The 18,285-nt window shown below is 51.3% G+C and overlaps 1 protein-coding gene across 3 annotated transcripts in view; it reads left to right on the plus strand.

Annotated features, from left to right (window-relative positions):
- Positions 1–471: 471 nt before the first annotated feature.
- The window catches only part of RBPMS2 (RNA binding protein, mRNA processing factor 2), a 49,488-nt gene continuing 31,674 nt past the window's right edge, over positions 472–18,285 (plus strand). Inside the window, exons 1-2 of one of the 3 annotated variants that reach the window (XM_058427244.1) lie at positions 472–603; positions 12,016–12,142. In XM_058427244.1, coding sequence (XP_058283227.1) covers positions 12,080–12,142 — 63 coding nt within the window. In that variant the 5' untranslated portion in view covers positions 472–603; positions 12,016–12,079. Of the gene's footprint in view, positions 604–12,015; positions 12,143–13,191; positions 13,518–18,285 lie in introns of those variants that run through there. The other 2 variants (XM_032174421.1, XM_058427245.1) reach the window with 2 other exon arrangements.

Below are 18,285 nucleotides of genomic sequence, written 5' to 3' on the forward strand. Positions count from 1 at the left end.
CAAAGAAAGAAATAAAAATAAAAAATAAAATAAAATGCATATATAAAATATATGATATATAACATATATTATATATTATGTATATATTAATAATATATATTAAAATTATATATATATTTTTAGCCATGGGGGTCTCACTATGTTAGGCCCGGCTGGTCTTGAACTCCAGGTTTCGAGCAATCCTCCTGCCTCGGCCTCCCAAAGTGCTGGGACTAAAGGCATGAGCCACTGTGCCTAGCCTAAAACTGCATTTTAGACTCTAGACCTCAATTCAGACTTAACTCCTTTGTTACATTCTAGTACCAGAAGTTGGGAGAGTCCTGGGTTCCAATTCCAATCCTGTCAGTTATAGCTGTACATCACAGTCCAGGTTACTTAACCTCTCTGCACTGGAAATATAAAATAAGGAAAAATCATTTCATGGAGCAGCCAGGAAAGATAAATGAGCTCAGGGATGAGATACGCCTAACTTTGGGCCCAGCACACAGCTGGCCTTAGCAGCCTTACATCATCAGGGTGCAGGGGCCATCATCCTCTTCTCTCCTGGGATCACCAACCTCTACAGCCTTTCCACATAAGCTGCTGGTTTCCTACATCTTCAAGGTACTCCTAGAGGCCTGGCCTACTGGGCAGAATCCCCTTCCCAAAATATTTCACCACCCCCGTTGCCATACAGTTCAGAAGAGGGCTTAACCAGGGTTTGAGGTGACAGGAATCAGAGTCAGGTGCTAGGAATGGGGTGGCTGTCTGCCAAGGCTGCTCTAGGACAGGGAACATGGGTTTGCTCTATGGGACTGTAGAACCCAGGGCCGTTATATATAGAGGAGTTGGGTGGAGGCAGAGAGAGAGAGAGAGATTTGGGTTTAACTAATTTTTTTTTTTTTTTGAGACACAGTCTTGCTCTGTCACCCAGGCTGGAGTGCAGTGGCACGATCTCGGCTCACTGCAACCTCTGCCTCCTGGGTTCAAGTGAGCACGCTCGACTAATTTTTCTATTTTATTTTATTTTTTGAGACGGAGTTTCGCTCTTATTGCCTAGGCTGGAGTGCAATGGCGCAATCTCGGCTCACTGCAACCTCCGCCTCCTGGGTTCAAGTGATTCTCCTGCCTCAACCTCCCGAGTAGCTGGGATTACAGGCATGTGCCAACATGCCTGGCTAATTTTGTATTTTTAGTAGAGATGGGGTTTCTCCATGTTGGTCAGGCTGGTCTCGAACTCCCAACCTCAGGTGATCTGCCCACCTCAGCCTCCCAAAGTGCTGGGATTACAGGCCTGAGCTACTGTGCCCGGCCTAATTTTTTTATTTTTAGTAGAGATAGGCTGGTTCAAATCCTGACCTTGAATGATCATTGCCTCGGCCTCCCAAAGTGGGTTACCGGTGTGACACACCTGGTGTTCCATGATTTTTGTTGTGTAATATGTGTGTGTATACATATGTGTATATATATATATACCACACACAAACACAAAATCATTAAACACCAGTATATATATATATACACATATATACATATATATATACACATATATATATACACACATATATATACACATATATATATACACACACACATACATATATATGTGTGTATATATATATATATATATTTATTTTATTTTTTTTTTTTTGAGACGGAGTCTGGTTCTGTGCCCAGGCTGGAGTGCAATGGTGCGATCTCAGCTCACCACAACCTCCGCCTCCCAGGTTCAAGCAATTCTCCTGCCTCAGCCTCCCAAGGAGCTGGGACTACAGGAGCGTGCCACCACGCCCAGCTAATTTTTGTATTTTTAGTAGAGATGCGGTTTCACCATTTTGGCCAGGATGGTTTCAATCTCTTCACCTCGTGATCTGCCCACCTCAGCCTCCCAAAGTGCTGGGATTACAGGCATGAGCCACCACACCCGGCCTTTTTTTTTGAGACAGAGTCTCGCTCTGTCACGCAGGCTGGAGTGCAGTGGTGCAATCTCGGTTCCCTGCAACCTCTGCCTCCTGGGTTCAAGTGATTCTTCTGCCTCAGCCTCCCAAGTAGCTGGGATTACAGGCGTGCACCACCACGCCTGGCCTGAATTATATATTTGAGAGGACATTATGCCAGGCAGTATGTCAAGGACTTCCTATACATCATCTCATTTGATTGCACACAAACATTATGAGATAAGTACTATCCCTATCCCCATTTTACAGATAAAGAAACCAAGGCTCAGAGTCCCTCGTCATTTGTCCAAAGTCACAGAAACAAATATAAAATGTATCAAAGTTTGAATCCAGGCCTATCTTAGTGCAAAACTTGGAAGCTTAAACATTGTGTTAAGAAGTCAGGCCAGGCATGGTGGCTCATGCCTGTAATCCCAGCACTTTGGGGGGTGGAGGCCAGCAGATCACGAGGTCAGGAGTTCGAGACCAGCCTGGCCAATATGGTAAAACCCTGTCTCTACTAAAAGTACAAAAATTAGCCAGGCATGGTTGCGCATGCCTGTAGTCCCAGCTGCTCGGGAGGCTGAGGCAGAAGAATCACTTAAACCCAAGAAGCAGAAATTGCAGTGAGCCAAGATCACGCCACTGCACTCCAGCTTGGGTGACAGAGTGAGACTCTGTCTCAAAAAAAAAAAAAAAAAGAAGTCAAAGGCTGGCCGGGCACAGTGGCTCACACCTGTAATCCCAGCACTTTGGAAGGCTGAGGCGGGTGGATCACCTGAGCTCAGGAGTTCGACACCAACCTGGGGAACACAGTGAAACGCCGTCTCTACTAAAAATACAAAAAATTAGCTGGGCATGGTGGCATGTGCCTGTAGTCCCAGCTACCTGGGAGGCTGAGGCAGGAGAATTGCTTGAACCAGGAGGTGGAGGTTGCAGCGAGCCAAGATCACACCACTGCACTCCAGCCTAGGCGATGGAGTGAGATTCCGGCTCAAAAAAAAAAAAAAAAAAGTAACCGGGTGCCATGACTTACGCCTGTAATCCTAGCACTATGGAAGGCTGAGGCTGAGGGATCACCTAAGGTCAGGAGTTGAATACCAGCCTGGCCAACATGGTGAAACCTCGTCTCTACTAAAATACAAAAATTAGCCGGGCATGATGGTGGGTGCCTGTAATCCCAGCTACTTGGGAGGTTGAGAAAGGAGAATAGCTTGAGAATCGCTTGAACCCAGGAGACAGTGGTTGTAGTGAGCCGAGATCATGCCACTGCACTCCAGCCTGGGCAGTGGGCAAGACTCCATCTCAAAAAAAAAAAGGAGTCAAAGGCCAAGTATTGAATAAATGTTAATTATCACTAAATTGTTATCATTATCTGACAACAATATTACTCTAATGAGAGCTAGAGGTTTGGCAGTGGAATGAGCAATTTGGGGTGGGGGATGTGAGTTGCTTCTCCTCCAGTTCAGGCAAAGGTTGGATTAGCTTCTGGTAGAGATTCAAGTGTTTAGCACAGACAGTTGGATTCGGGACCTAAGGTTCTAGTTGTGGGGGTACAAGGAGATTTCCAAGGCCTGTTCCCAGAGATTTGGATGTAGCTGTTTTTAGATGGGACCCAGAAATCTCCTTTTTTCCAGGGGAAGGGTTTTACTCTGTCACCGGCTGGAGGGCGATAGTGCCATCATAGCCCACTGCAGCCTGGAACTCTCAGGCTTGGGTGATCCTCCCACCGCAGCCTTCTGAGTAGCTAGGACTACAGGTGCAAGTTACCAAGCCTGGCTAATTTTTTTGTATATTTTGTAGAGATGGGGTTTCACCATGTTGCCCAGGCTGGTCTCAAACTCCTGAACTCATGCGATCTGCCTGCTTCAGCCTCCCGAAGTGCTAGGATTAAGGCGTGAACTACCGTGCCTGGCCCTGAAATCTGTCTTTTTCAAAAGGCAATTCTGGACTGCAGCTAAGTGTGGGCTCCATTGGCTTGGTTGACCTCTAGAGACTTTTTTTGTTGCACAGGCTGAAGTGCAGTGGTACTATCACAGCTCCCTATAGCCTCCACTTCCAGGATTCAAGCAATTCTTCTACCTCAGCCTCCTGAGTAGCTGGGACCACAGGCACACACCACCATGCCCAGCTAGTTTTTTGTATTTGTTTTTTTGAGACATTGTCTTGCTCTGTCGCCAGGCTGGAGTGCAGTGGTGCAATCTCGGCTCACTGCAACCTCTGTCTCCTGAGTTCAAGCAATTCTCATGCCTCAGCCTCCCGAGTAGCTGGGATTACAGGCACGCGCCACCACACCCAGCTAATTTTTGTATTTTTAGTAGAGATGGGATTTCACCATGTTGGCCAGGATAGTCTCGATCTCCTGACCTCATGATCCACCTGCCTCAGCCTCCCAAAGTACTGGGATTACAGTCGTGAGTCACTGTGCCTGGCCTAGTTGTTTTTTTTTTCTTTATAGAGATAGGGTTTTGCTATGTTGCCCAGGTTGGTCTGGATCTTTTAGCCTCGAGGGATCCTCCTGCCTTAGCCTCCCTAAGTGCTGGGATTACAGGTGTGAGCCACTGTGCCTGGTCCTAAGCAGCTTCTGCATAGATTTTATGACCTGTGGTGCCCTAACACACCACTGGGAAGTATTCCTTTGGGTTAGGCATTGTCCTCTCCCCCTACTTCTTCCTTAAATTTCTAAGGCCTTAGAGAGGATGAGTGCACCCTTCCCCTCATGGGCAACAGACTCTTCTGGATGGTAAAAAAGGCAGTATAGGAGGGCATAGGCTCACACTGCCACCTTCAGTGGTGAGGGTAGAGACAGCTCATCTTCCCTCCTCACCCTATCCCACCTCATTCCATGTGGAGCCCCTGTCCCTGAGACTGTCAGTTGCCCCACTGGACTCTAGTCAAGTGTAACAATTCCTACTTCAAGTCCCTTAGAAAAGTAGCCCGGTAGAGCCAGCCTCCCAGGCATGCTGGGCAATTCCGCAGTTGGTCTGGCCCAGAAGGCCCTCTCCCAGGCTCTGGGAGGACAGGGACTCAGGCAGGGAAGCAGGCCAGAGAGGCTTTCAGTGACCTTTGTTTCCCTGGGAAGGACTCAAAAGCAGTAAAAGTTTAGCAAGTGTCATTAAATTGTTGCCAGAACTTAAAACTCATTTAAAAAAATGCACATGTGTGCGCACACACACACACAAACACACAGACTTTCTAGAGGATAACAGATCATTGGGGGGGTATATATGAAAATCTATTTGATTAGGTTTGATTTTTTTTTTTTTCTTAGAAAGAAAGCTTCTAAGCTACTTGCTTTTGAAATTAAACAGAAAGTATTGCTGGGCTCAGTGGCTCACGCCTGTAATCCCAGCACTTTGGGAGGCCGAGGTGGGTGGATCACGAGGTCAGGAGATCGAGACCATCCTGGATAACACGGTGAAACCCCATCTCTACTAAAAATACAGCTAAGTTTTTGGCGGGCACGGTGGCTCACGCCTGTAATCCCAGCACTTTGGGAGGCCGAGGCAGGCGGATCACGAGGTCAGGAGATCGAGACCATCCTGGATAACACGGTGAAACCCCGTCTCTACTAAAAATACAAAAAAATAGCCGGGTGTGGTGGCGGGCACCTGTAGTCCCGGCTACTCAGGAGGCTGAGGCAGGAGAATGGCATGAACCCAGGAGGCGGAGCTTGCAGTGAGCCGAGATCGCACCACTGCACTCCAGTGTCTGGGCGACAGAGCGAGACTCCGTCTCAAAAAAAAAGAAAGTATTAAGTGAACTCAGTACTTTGCTGTGTAACTTCAAGCTAGTTGATTTTGGCCGCTGAACCTCAGTTTCCCCATCAGCAAAGGCTGTAGTTTCATAGGAACTGGCAGTGAAGCAGGGCGTGGGCCCTGTGGTTTCACAGGCCCTGGGTGCTGAGAGGGAGGTGTGAATAGGGAGCTCAGGGTTCAGACAGAAACCTTTGGCCTGCCAGACATCCCTTTGGGGCTTCTCTTTGTTTTTTAATCCTAGGTCCTCTCCCCATTCAGGTTCCTGGCATCTCACTCTCCCTCCCATCTTGGAAGACAGGAAAAGCAGCCTTTGACATGTTAGTGTAAAAATACTGTAGGGCGCGGTGGCTCACGCCTGTAATCCCAGCACTTTGGGAGGTCGAGGCAGGCGGATCACAAGGTCAGGAGTTTGAGACCAACCTGACCAATATGGTGAAACCCCATCTCTACTAAAAATACAAAAATTAGCCAGGCATGGTGGCAAGTGCCTGTAACACCAGCTACTCTGGAGGCTGAGACAAGAGAATTGCTTGAACCCAGGAGAAGGAGGTCGCAGTGGGCCAAGCTCGCACTACTGTACTCCAGCCTGGGCAACAAAGCAAGACTCCGTCTCAAAACAAAACAAAACAAAGCAAAGCAAAACAAAAAAAACGCTGTCAGAGATATTTCCTTGGTAACCCTAGCCTTTCAATCATTCAATATTCATTACTGAAACCCCTCTGCCAGGACCTGAGCTGGGCTTCCAGGATTTGATTCAAAGGTGAAGAGACGCTATCCCTGTCCTCAGGTGGTCCCCTGCTAATTTTCAGCTATGTGGTGGGGACAGGAGAAATAACGTCTTTGGGAGATGGTGTGCAGGGAGGAGACACTGCCTCTTAGGAAGGCTGGATCTGAAGTGAAGTTCTCGTGTTGTTCCTTTGCTGACTTTACAATCGCCCCTCCTGTTGTCTTGGGGCTTTGAGGACTTCAAAGAAGTTTCAGCATCAGGATCTCATTTAATTCTTACAGAAGCCTAGGGAACACTCATGAAAGCCTGAAAGGTGTCTCTAGTTCTCTAGTTTTACCTTGAGAAAACAAAGCCTTAGACAAATTAAACTATCTGCCTATGGTCAAACGGGTTGCCGTGGTGACCTGGACGCAGATCCAGGTCTTCTGGCACAGCTACTTTGGAAATACTGTTTATCTTAGATTGGAACCTGGGATCCACGTTCACAATGTGGCCCAGAGGAAGGCAAGGAGAGAAAGGGAGAGCTCAGTGATTTGGGGCTGAAATTAACCAGTTGCCTGGGCTTGGTGGCTCATGCCTGTAATTCCAGTACTTTGGGAGGCCGAGGTGGGCGGATCACCTGAGGTCAGGAGTTCGAGACCAGCCTGGCCAACATGGCGAAACCCTGTCTCTACAAAAATACAAAAATTAACCAGGCATGATGGTAGGTGCCTGTAATCCCAGCTACTGGGAAGCCTGAGGCGGGAGAATCACTTGAACCTGGGAGGCAGAGGTTGCAGTGAGCCGAGATCACACCATTGCACTCTAGCCTGGATGACAGAGCAAGACTCTGTCTCAAAAAAAAGGAATTACCCAGTCTATGACCTTGACCTGCAAACTAGCAGTGGACCCAGGGCAATAATCACAACCTCCAAGAGCTTACCATGAGCTCTTATCTTACTTAACACATTCTTGCAATTGTGTACTAGTATTCCCATTTTACAGATGAACTGCCTGATACTAGCTGGCAACTTGCCCAAGGTTACAGAATCAGAATCCTATCACAGGGCTATTTCATGCTTTTCCCACCATCCATGCCATCTACCAGTGGCTAGTAAAGTTCCCTTAATCCTACAACTAGGGATAGCAGGAACAATAGAAAGATTATATTAACTGCTTGGGGCAGCAGCCTGTCCCCTTTCCCTCCAGAGACCTCTTGCACTTAAGTGGAGCTTAAACCTATAAACAACGGGCGGGCGTGGTGGCTCACACCTATAATCTCAGCACTTTGAGAGGCTAAGGCAGGCGGATCACTTGAGCTCAGGAGTTCGAGACCAGCCTGGCCAACATGGTAAAACCCTATCTCTACTAAAAATACAAAAATTAGTTGGACATGGTGGTGCGCACTTGTAATCCCAGCTACTCAGGAGGCTGAGACAGGAGAATTGATTGAACCCAGGAGATGGAGGTTGTGGTGAGCTGAGATCGCACCATTGCATTCCAGCCTAGACAACAGAGTGAGACTCTGTCTCAAAACAAATAAACAAAAACCTATGAGCACCAAGAAAATATACCTCAGATGGCTGGGTGTGGTGGCTCCTATAATCTCAGCACTTTGGGAGGCCAAGGTGGGTGGATCACTTGAGGCCAGGAGTTTGAGACCAGCCTGGGCAACATGGCAAAACCCATCTCTACTAAAATACAAAAATTATGGCCAGGCACGGTGGCTAACGCCTGTAATCTTAGCACTTTGGGAGGCTGAGGCAGGTGGATCACTTGAGGTCAGGAGTTCGAAACCAGCCTGGCCAACATGGTGAAACCCTACTAGGGAAAGTTAGCAGGGCCTGGTGGTGGGATCCTGTATTCCCACCTACTTGGGAGGCTGAGGTGGGAGAATCGCTTGAACCCAGGAGGTTAAGGTTGCAGTGAGCCAAGACTGTGCTACTACATTCCAGCCTGGGTGACAGGGCAAGACCCTGACTCCCCCCCAAAAAAAATAAAGAAAAAGAAAATATAACTCAGACACATCTCAGCCTTTAAGCTTCAAGGTCATCCTCTCTATCTGCCTTTCTTCTTTTTCTTTTTTTCCCGGCTGGATCATGGTCAGCCTTGGGTCACACAACTCGCCTCCGGTTCGCTAATTTTTGGTTCATTCTTTTTAATCTCCTGACCTCGTGATCCGCCCGCCTCGGCCTCCCAAAGTGCTGGGATTACAAGCGTGAGCCACCGCGCCCGGCCTCTTCTTTTTCTTTTAAATAAAGAGGGGATCTTGCTATGTTGCCCCATCTAGACTTGAGTCTGGGCTCAATTAATCCTCTCAGCTCAGCCTCCCAAGTGGCAGGGACTACAGGCGCACACCACCAAGCCCAGCTTCTACCTGCCTTCTTATTGCCTAGGCTTTCTTGGTGGTGGAAAAGTTGGGGTCAGAATGGGGGCCTGCCCTGAAGTAGCCAGGCACACTCTCAGGAGTTGAGTTCCAGGGTGATGTTTCCCAGGAGTGAGGCCATCTCTTTTCCCTACCCTAAGGATGAAATATTGAAGGATGATGTATGTACAGTACATCAAAGAGAAAGGGCCATTGGCTTCAGATAGCCCAGAAGCTCCAGGAATAGCCCAGTATTGGTTCAGCAAAGGTTTATTAAACACCTACTACTGAAAATGCCCACCATCATCTGCTCCTTGCCGGAGGCCAGGGGGCTGCAGAGATTAAGGAGTTCTACTCACTCAGCAGGGTTTACAGCCACTCCTTGGAGTCAGAAAGCTTCCCATGTGGTAGGTGAAACTTCAAAACAAGGTATTCCCAGGCTCAACAGGACACAGAGAAGGCACTCTGAGAGCACAGGGGAGGAAGAACGGGTACTGGGAAAGGTCTGGAAGCTGGGGGTGAAGAGTGAGGATGGGAGGATTCCAGACAAAAGGAATAGAAATTCGAGAAGCTCAGAGGTGATATGGAGCATGGCAGTGGGGGAGGCCTGGGGCACTGAAGAGATTACTAGAGGCTACACTACTAGGTCATAGCTGGAGAGACAGAGATATAAGTTCCTACCCTTCAGATGTCTGGAAGAGTTGTACACCCCAGACTCCTCTCTCCAGCCTCCTTCTTCACATCAGCTTCTGGTCAGCACCAATGGGTATGCATGACTACTCATGAAGGTGCGGGCTGGGTGGGAGCTTTGTGTTTATATGATCTCCAAATCCATGTGAGATTGGAGATTCTGCCATTTCAGGGGCCATAGGGGTGCACAGAGAGGGAAAAGACAGTTGTTGCCTCCAAAGTGCTTAAGGACTGGTCACACACACAGGAAACTTTCTGAGGCATTAAGAATGCTCATATAAGAGGGCAGGCTCATGCCTGTAATCTCAGCACTTTGAGAGGCCAAGGTGAGCAGATCATTTGAGGCCAGGAGTTCAAGACCAGCCTGGCCAACACGGTGAAACCTTGTCCCTACTGAAAATACAAAAATTAGCCAGGTGTGATAGCGGGTGTGGTAGCAGGCACCTGTAATCCCAGCTACTCAGGAGGCTGAGGCACGAGAACTGCTTGAACCTGGGAGATGGAGGATGCACTGCACTCAAGCCTGGGTGACATAGTGAGACTCCGTCTCAAAGAAAAGAAAAAGAAAAAAAGAAAAGAAAAGAATCCTCATATAAAGTTTGCCTATGAAGGCAAAAGAGAAAAAAACTGGAAATAATACAAATATCTAACAAGAGACAGGTTAAATAAGTAATGGCAGTCTAATAAGGGTTAAGCAATTACTACAAATTATGAAGAACTTAAGAAGAAATACAGGCTGGGTGTGGTGGCTCACGCCTATAATAACCAGCACTTTGGGAGGCCAAGGCAGGAGGATCACTTGAGCCCAGGAGTTCAAGACCAGCTTGGGACAACACAATGAGAGGCCAGTCTCTTAAAAAAAAAAAAAAAAAAAAAAAATTAGCTGGGCGTGGTGTTGTACTTGTAATCACAGCTACTTGGGAGGCTGAGGTAGAAGGATCACTTGAGCCCAGGAGTTCAAGGCTGGAGTGAGCCGTGATTGTGCCACTGCACTCCAGCTTGGGTGACAGAGCAAGATCCTGTCTCTAAAAAAAGAAAAGAAGGCCAGGCACGGTGGCTCACGCCTGTAATCTCAGCACTTTGGGAGGCCGAGGGGGGCGGATTACAAGGTCAAGAGATCAAGATCATCCTGACCAACATGGTGAAACCGTCTCTACTAAAAATACAAAAGTTAGCTGGGCATGGTGGCGCGTTCCTGTAGTCCCAGCTACTCAGGAGGCTGAGGCAGAACAGCTTGAAACTGGGAGGTGGAGGTTGCAGTGAGCCGAGATCGCATCACTGCACTCCAGTGTGGCAACAGAGCAAGACTTCATCTCAAAGAAGCCCCCAAAACAAAAACAAAAACAAAAAAAGAAATGTAGTGATGGGGGTCAGTTGTGGCCCCTGTGTCATTTGTCACCTTTTTGGGCCTTAGCTCTCCCATCTATGGAGAAAATGGAGACCAGAATGGAGAAGAATGGTGACCAGAATTACAAGATGAGAGGCTCTTCTTCTTTGAAAAATTCAAATTAACCATATAATGGCTGAGTTCAGAAATCTGGCCAGGCTCCTTCTCCTGGAAAAAGCATGGGAAAAGCAGGATCTTGAGGGAAGGGAAGATTTGGATTGATTAGTGGGAGCGGGGGAGGAAGGGGAAGAGCAAGAGTATTCCTGGGCCAAAGTTAGAGACAAACCTGATAGGAAGACCTATTCTAGGGGAGGGGGTGGTGATCAAGCCTACAGCCAGATTGGACTGAGGCCTGTGGAGGATGGTAGGGGTATCTGAGGATTCCCAAGGTTGGTTCTACCTGGAGATGCCTGAGGCTGGAGGCACCTTAAAAACTCTGGGTAAAGGTCTGACTCCTACAGGCAGCAGTTCCCCCTTTATAGGGCCTGAGCCAAGTGTTGGCAACAGGCCTGATGGGAAACCAGGGTGCTCCTGGCCTTGCCACCAGCCGAAAGTGGTCCCCAGCCCACAGTAGGTGCTCAATAATTATTCTTTTTTTTTTTTTTGAGACGGAGTCTCGCTCTGTCACCCAGGCTGGAGTGCAGTGGCGCAATCTCGGCTCACTGCAAGCTCCGCCTCCCGGGTTCACGCCATTCTCCTGCCTCAGCCTCCCGAGTAGCTGGGACTACAGGCGCCCGCCACTGCGTCCAGCTAATTTTTTGTATTTTTAGTAGAGACGGGGTTTCACCATGGTCTCGATCTCCTGACCTCGTGATCCGCCCGCCTCGGCTTCCCAAAGTGCTGGGATTACAGTCGTGAGCCACCGCGCCCGGCCTTCAATAATTATTTACTAAAGGAACGAGTGTATGATTGGAAAGACATTGCCCATCTCTAGGCCTCAGTTTATCTGTGAGATGGCAGGTCAGGATGGAGATTATAATTTACTGGGAAGACTAAACCACAGCACAGTGATCCTGTGGTGCTAGTCCTACCTAATTCAGGAGGTCGACACACAGAGGTTCTGGGGCTCAGGTACTTGTCCGCGGTCTGAGATCCTAACCAGTCCGTGACTGCAAATCCAGCTTTTATTTTTTCTTTTTTCTTTTCTTTTCTTTTTTTTTGAGACGGAGTTTCGCTCTTGTTGCCCTGGCTAGAGTGCAATGGCAAGATCTCGGGTCACCGCAACCTCCGCCCCATCCAGGAGAAGGGGCACTGAGGATGGACCCAGTTCTCCCGCGGCTCTGCCGGATTCAGGCTGCAGCGCTTCCACGCATCCACGAGGTGGGTGCGGGGTTTCTACTGTGGCAGCAGGGCCGGCCCCCATCGGCTGGGTTTTCAAATACAAGAGAAAACCGACCCAGAGGCCGCGCCCTACTAACCTGCGCGGGGGTGGGGGGGAGTCACGACGACCCCCCACCCCGAGCCTCGAGGCTACTACATTCGTCCCCAGCCTTCGGGCTCAGAATATGAGGCAGGGAAAGGTGTGAGGGGCACCGAGGTCGGGGGAGGAGCGAGAAGACCCGAAGGCCAGGTGTGTTGAGGGCAAGGTGGGCAACAGAACCTTCCTGGTCATTCGAGGCAGCCCTCGCTAATGACCATTAGGGTCCCAACACTCGAATCCCCACCTAAGTCCTACTCAGATAGTGACTGGGAGTGGGAAGTTTGAGATCCTAAGTCCCACCCTCTGGGCTGGGAGCCTGAGGCCAGAGAGGGGAAGTGATTTCCTCAAGGTCACTCAGCAAAACAGCGCCCAGCCCGGGCCAAAGCTCAGGTGTCTCCCAACCTCCTCCCCCCGGCCATCACCCCCAGAACCCGGTCCCCCGGAGCTGAGGTCTGGGCGACTGGATTTAGGGGCAGAATGAGTGAGTCGGGCACCCCAAAACCCTAGATCAAGATACAAGGGGAGTCGACGGCTCGGAAACCTCGCTGCGGGCGCCCTAAGCGCGAGGCCGCCAGGGCAGGGCCGCCCAGGGACGGGGGCGCTGCGTGCGGGGCACTGGGCTCCACCTCCCGCGGGCTGGGGCGCGCAGCGCGCGGCCCCTTTAAGAAAGTTCGCTAGGCGAGTTCATCAAAGTTTAAAAACTTGCCGTGGAGAAGGGAGCGGGGGAAGAGGAGAGAGGGAGAGCGCTGACCCAGGCGAGAGACAGGGGAAAGGCCCGGCCGGAGGCCGGCGCGCCGCGGCCGGGGCCGGGGCGAGCCCGCGGTGGGCGGTGGGGATTGGCTGCGCGAGGCAGAGGAGGGGTGGCCGGGCCCAGTGAGGACGGTCCGGCCCCCCGCCCCCCGCCCCCGGCCCCTCCCCGGCCCCGCCCCCGCCGCCGACCGCCACTCGGTCGCCGGTCCAAAAAGGGGGAGGCGGCGGTCCCGCCGCACCCCTCCCCACCTCCCGCACCCGCCAAACTTGATGTGACCCTGGCCCAACGCGGAGGCTGCCCCTCTCACTGCCCCGTGGGTCCCCCGCCACCCGCTCCGCACCCGCGAGCGCACCGCTCCCCGCGCCCCTTCCCACTCCCCGCGGGGCCGGCGCCGCGCTCGCCCTCGCGTTCCTTCCCGCCGCCCCCTCCCCCGCACCATGAGCAACCTGAAGCCGGACGGCGAGCACGGCGGCAGCACCGGCACCGGCTCCGGCGCGGGCTCCGGCGGCGCCCTGGAGGAGGAGGTGGGTCTGTGGCCCCGGGACTTGCCGGGTGAAGCGCACGCTAGGCGGGCGCGGGAGAGGGCGAGCGGGGCCTGCCGCGCTTCGCGGGGCCGGGGTGGCCATCGCTCCCGGCGCCTTCCCGCCGCTGCCTATCGCCCGGGTAGGAGCGGCCCGTGACCGCGGGCGGGAGCGTGCGGCCTGGACTGCCCCGCTGGACAGGCATTGTCTCCCCGCCCTCTCGGGCTCGAGGCGGGCCGCGCGCGCCGGCCGCCGTCCGGGCGTCCCGCGGTGGGCGAGATGCGCCGCGTCTGTTCCACGCCTGCCGCCCGCGCGCCCGTTGCTCCCCACCCCGGACCCGCTCGCCGCCTTCCTCCGAGGCGCATCTCCCGCGTGGCCAGGACCGCGCCTCGGCGGCACGGAGCTGAGCGGGATTAGCACGGCCCGAGGGCGGCACCTTCACTCCACTGCCTTTTCCACCCTGACCCCCTCCCCGTGACCTTGGAGGCCTGGGCCGGCCGGCCGGCTCCTCGGTTCATGCGAGCTGTTGTCATGGGGGTGGGCGGGCTTTCTTCACAGCCCCAGAACCTGGGCTTTGGCAGAGGTGAGCCCACAATTTAATTAGTTTGGAAGGAGATGACTAAAGACACTCCGTTCGTCCTTCTCCTCTCTCTGGGTTTGTCCTGGCAACCAAGCCAGGACCCCAAAGCTGGCTCGGGTGGGATCCTGCCAGGAGGGGCGAAATCATCTCGTCCACCGGCCATGTGCGAAAGGGAGGGAGTGTAAGGCGGCTCCGTGGAACCACCAGCAGCTGGGTGGTTAATGGATGGTAGGGAGGATGTGTGTGCGGGGTGGGGTGCTGGATAAAAGCCTCAAAGCTATCAGTGAATAGGAACGAGGAGCTAGGCTGGCGGAGACAAGAACTGGAGTAGAAGGGGACAGGCTTCGCAGGGCCTCTGGCCTCTGCTGCGTCATTCTAGGGGTGAGAGACCCTTCCTGCCCCTGCCCTGGCATGTTCTCGCCCAGGAAACCAAGGGCTGGTTATCCACCTTGGGCGCCCTTCCCCTTGGCCTGGGGGAGAAACCGCAGAGCCCCTGGTGTGGACTGGTGTTGCCTCCTCCCCTTGTGCTGGGAGGTTGGTGCAGAATGGCGCCGGTGGCCCTCGGCTGGGCTGGGCTCAGCGCCGCCAGCTCCCACTCGGCAATTCAGAGACCCTCAGCCAGCCCCAGTCGATGAGAATCTAGGTCTGGATCTCCACTTTTTGGCGGAAGGGGAAGGGAAGAATGTACAACTGTGACATCTGTCCACTAATGGCTTGAGTGTGGTGGGTTTGTTTGGGCTCCAGAGGCCTTGCCCTCCTTGTACCTTGATGCCAACAGGCCCTTGGCTTTGGGGATCTTGCCCCCATCCTGACTCTACCTGGCTGTTAGAATCTCCCTTGACAGTTGGGGAGGGTGACAGGGTTGCTAGCATACTTGGAGTCTCTGCGTGGCCCCCTGCCGTGGGCTGAAACTGGGGGAGAGCATGTCTCCTATGAAGCTGGATGGGGACCCAGAACCCCACTTCTGCTAAAGGATCTACTTCAGTGGGGACTTCACACTGCCCAAGAGTCTGGTACTGGGCAAACTCTCAAACCCACTGCTGTTGGGTGAGAAGGGTGACCCATGTGGCCATTCTAAGTCTTGAAAAAAGCATTTGAGGTTTTAGCCACTCCTTTCTAAGTACCTTTTCTGGGAAAGAGGGCAGGATTCTCAAAAAGTGGAATCCCTACTATTCCTCCTTGGGAATTGAGATGGCCTGCGGCCCTATGGTGGTTCCAAATCAGTGCACTTACAAAAGGGCATGGTGGGCTCGCGTTTAGCAGAGGTCCAAAACGAAGGGTTCTGAGGGTCTCCTGGAGCCCAGTGTCTGTCTGGTCTGGTAAGGGAAAGGGTTATTCCCCAAGCTCTGGCCTAGTCTTCTGAATAGTGGGCCATGAGCCCCTGTGCTGGTGGCTCCATCTTGGATTGGTGGTGTAGGCTGGAACTGGAATCCTCCCTGTAGTTTAGATGCTCCCTAGGCAGTCAGTTCTGCAGCCCCTAAGAGCAACCATCTGGAGAATCAGCGTTAGCAGTGGTTTACTCCCATGGCTGACACAGGCGGCTTCTTCCCAGTCAACTCTTGGAGACTAGAGAGAGCAAGCCCAGAAAACCAAGGAATGCTGCTGCACACCATAAGACCTCAATTCCTAAAGGCGCTGGGTCATTGGCGAAGGGAGTGTATTTTCATGGTTCTGGGAGTTATCAGTGAGGTTGCTTGTCCTGAACTGCTTTGGATAGCCTTGACTCTGCCTGCTTGACTACCCTACCTATAGGCTTTATCCATGTCATATGCATTAAGTTTTCTTTCTGGACCCAGGGGTTAAGGATACAAGTGAAAATTCTCAGCCTAGGAGGTCGGAAGGACTTGCCAGGAAGTGGTGGTAGGTGAAATGCAATGGTAGATAAAATAAAGGCATATCAGCACATGGTACCATGGTGCTCCTGAGAGATTAGAGTTCAGCCTTCCCTGAGATGTGGGTGAGTAGGAGGAGCCAAGTTAGACGTGTGGGGGTGGAAAAGGCATTCCAAGAGGAGGGAGTCGCATGTATAAGTGAGGAGGCAGGTTTGTGTAACCACATGGCTTGTTTGGGTAACTACCTGGAGTTTGCTATATTGCAGCAATATCAGGCAGTGCAGCCATAATGAGAGTTTGGAATTAGGGCAGTAATGACTGTGGGATTACGGGAAAATTGGCACTTTTCTGCCACTTGGGAAGATGTGTTCAAAGCTTTGATACCCTTTGAAAGCTAAGGAGGGCAGTAGGGAATTAAGGGGAGGAGCTGAAATGTCCCTCCCAATCTAGAGGTTCTGCTGTCCTGCAGGTAAGTCTTGGCTGGAGCTGGGGACCACATGAGGTAATACAGTACATGAACCTGCCTGGGGCAGGCTGTGTCAGTGCTGCCAAACTTCAGACCTAAACGTCCTGTCTTAGTGATTCTCAAGGGATAACTGGGTAGTTACCGTGTCTCTGAGGAGGGATAAATGTGATTTTTATTTTGAAAGTGGAGACCTTGCTTTCATAATACAGTTGCTGTTGGCCTTCCATATCTATGGGTTGCCTATCCATGAATCCAGTTGTAGATAAAAAATACAATAATAAAAAAATACAAATAAATATAACAACTATTTACATAGCATTCACATTGTATTAGGTATTGTGAATAATCTAGAGATGAGTTAAAGTATCCAGAAAATGTGCATAGGTTATTTTTTATTTTTTTGAAGGGGAGTTTCACTCTTGTCACCCAGGCTGGAGTGCAGTGGCACGATCTCAGCTCACTGCAACCTCTGCCTCCCAGGTTCAAGCAATTCTCCTGCCTCAGCTTCCTGAGTAGCTGGGATTACAGGCGGCCGCCACCATACCTGGCTAATTTTTGTTTTTTTAGTAGACAGGATTTCACCATGTTGGCCAGGCTGGTCTTGAACTCCTGTCCTCAGGTGACCTGCCCACCTCAGTCTCCCAAAGTGCTGGGATTACAGGCCTGAGCCACTGCACCCAGCCTTGTTTTGTTTTTGAGACAGTCTCTGTTGCCCAGATTGGAGTGCAGTGGCACAATCTCGGCTCACTGCAACCTCCTCCTCCCAGGTTCAAGTGATTCTCCTGCCTCAGCCTCCAGGATTGCAGGTGCATGCCACCATGCCTGGCTAATTTTTGTATTTTTAGTAGAGACGGGGTTTCACCATGTTGGCCAGGCTGGTCTTGAACTCCTGACCTCAAGTGGTCCACCCAGCTCGGCCTCCCAAAGTGCTGAGATTACAGACGTGAGCTACCGCGCCCAGCCTGTGCATAGGTTATATACAAATTTTATATAAGGGACTTGAACATCTGGAGATTTTGATATCCAAGGGGGAACCCTGGAACCAATCCCCCTCACATATCAAGGGACAACTAACGGTATGAGGTGATACTAAGTTATAGTAATTTTTAAAAACCACTTTTTTGAGGTATGATTGGCATATATAAAGCTGTATATTAGTGTATACAACTTGAAGAGTTTGGAGATTGTTAAATTAATTTTTAACTGGGGGGCACCCCTGGAAGGGGGAGAGTGGTATTTATACTATTGGGTTGAGGGAGGATATTAGTTTCTAAGAGTTAAAAAAGTTTTTGCCAGCTTAACGGTAAGCTATAGAAAGGCAGGGGTTAATGGCAGCTAAGGGGGCTACAGTTTGACCTGAGGGGCTTTGCCCTTCTGTGCCCTCCCACCTCATCCCAGTGTGGCTGGGACAGGGCTGCTGCTTGTAGGCCTGGTACCGTAGAGTCCATCATGTGTCCTCAGAGGGGTGTCAGGAAGCAGCCAGAGCCCTGGGACCACTGGGTGGCTTGAGGTCAGCCCTCCCTGAGATGTAGGTGAACAGGTGCTTAGACTTGTGTGGATGGAACAGGGAGGGGGGTGTGAGAGGTGGGGGTTAAGGCACTCTAGATGAGTGCGAGGTAATTCCTGGATCCGGTGTGCTATTTGGGCACCTCCCTTTTCTTTAACATCAGTAGCATTTGAAAGCATCTGGGACATCTTGGTCTGCCGGCTTTCTTTGAATATGAGGGAAAGGAGGCTTCTCTGTTTCTAGGCACTCACCTAGAAGCCGGGCCAGGCAGATAGCAGTAGGAGGTCAGGTTCCCCTCCTCCCTGGGAGTTATTGTGGATGTGTCCTCTCTGCCTAAGTAATCTAAGGGAGAGGCTGTACTAATAATAGTGAACCTGTATGTTGTA

This window comes from Hylobates moloch, unplaced genomic scaffold (genome assembly GCF_009828535.3).
Source record: "Hylobates moloch isolate HMO894 unplaced genomic scaffold, HMol_V3 SCAFFOLD_14, whole genome shotgun sequence".
Lineage (NCBI taxonomy): Eukaryota > Metazoa > Chordata > Mammalia > Primates > Hylobatidae > Hylobates > Hylobates moloch.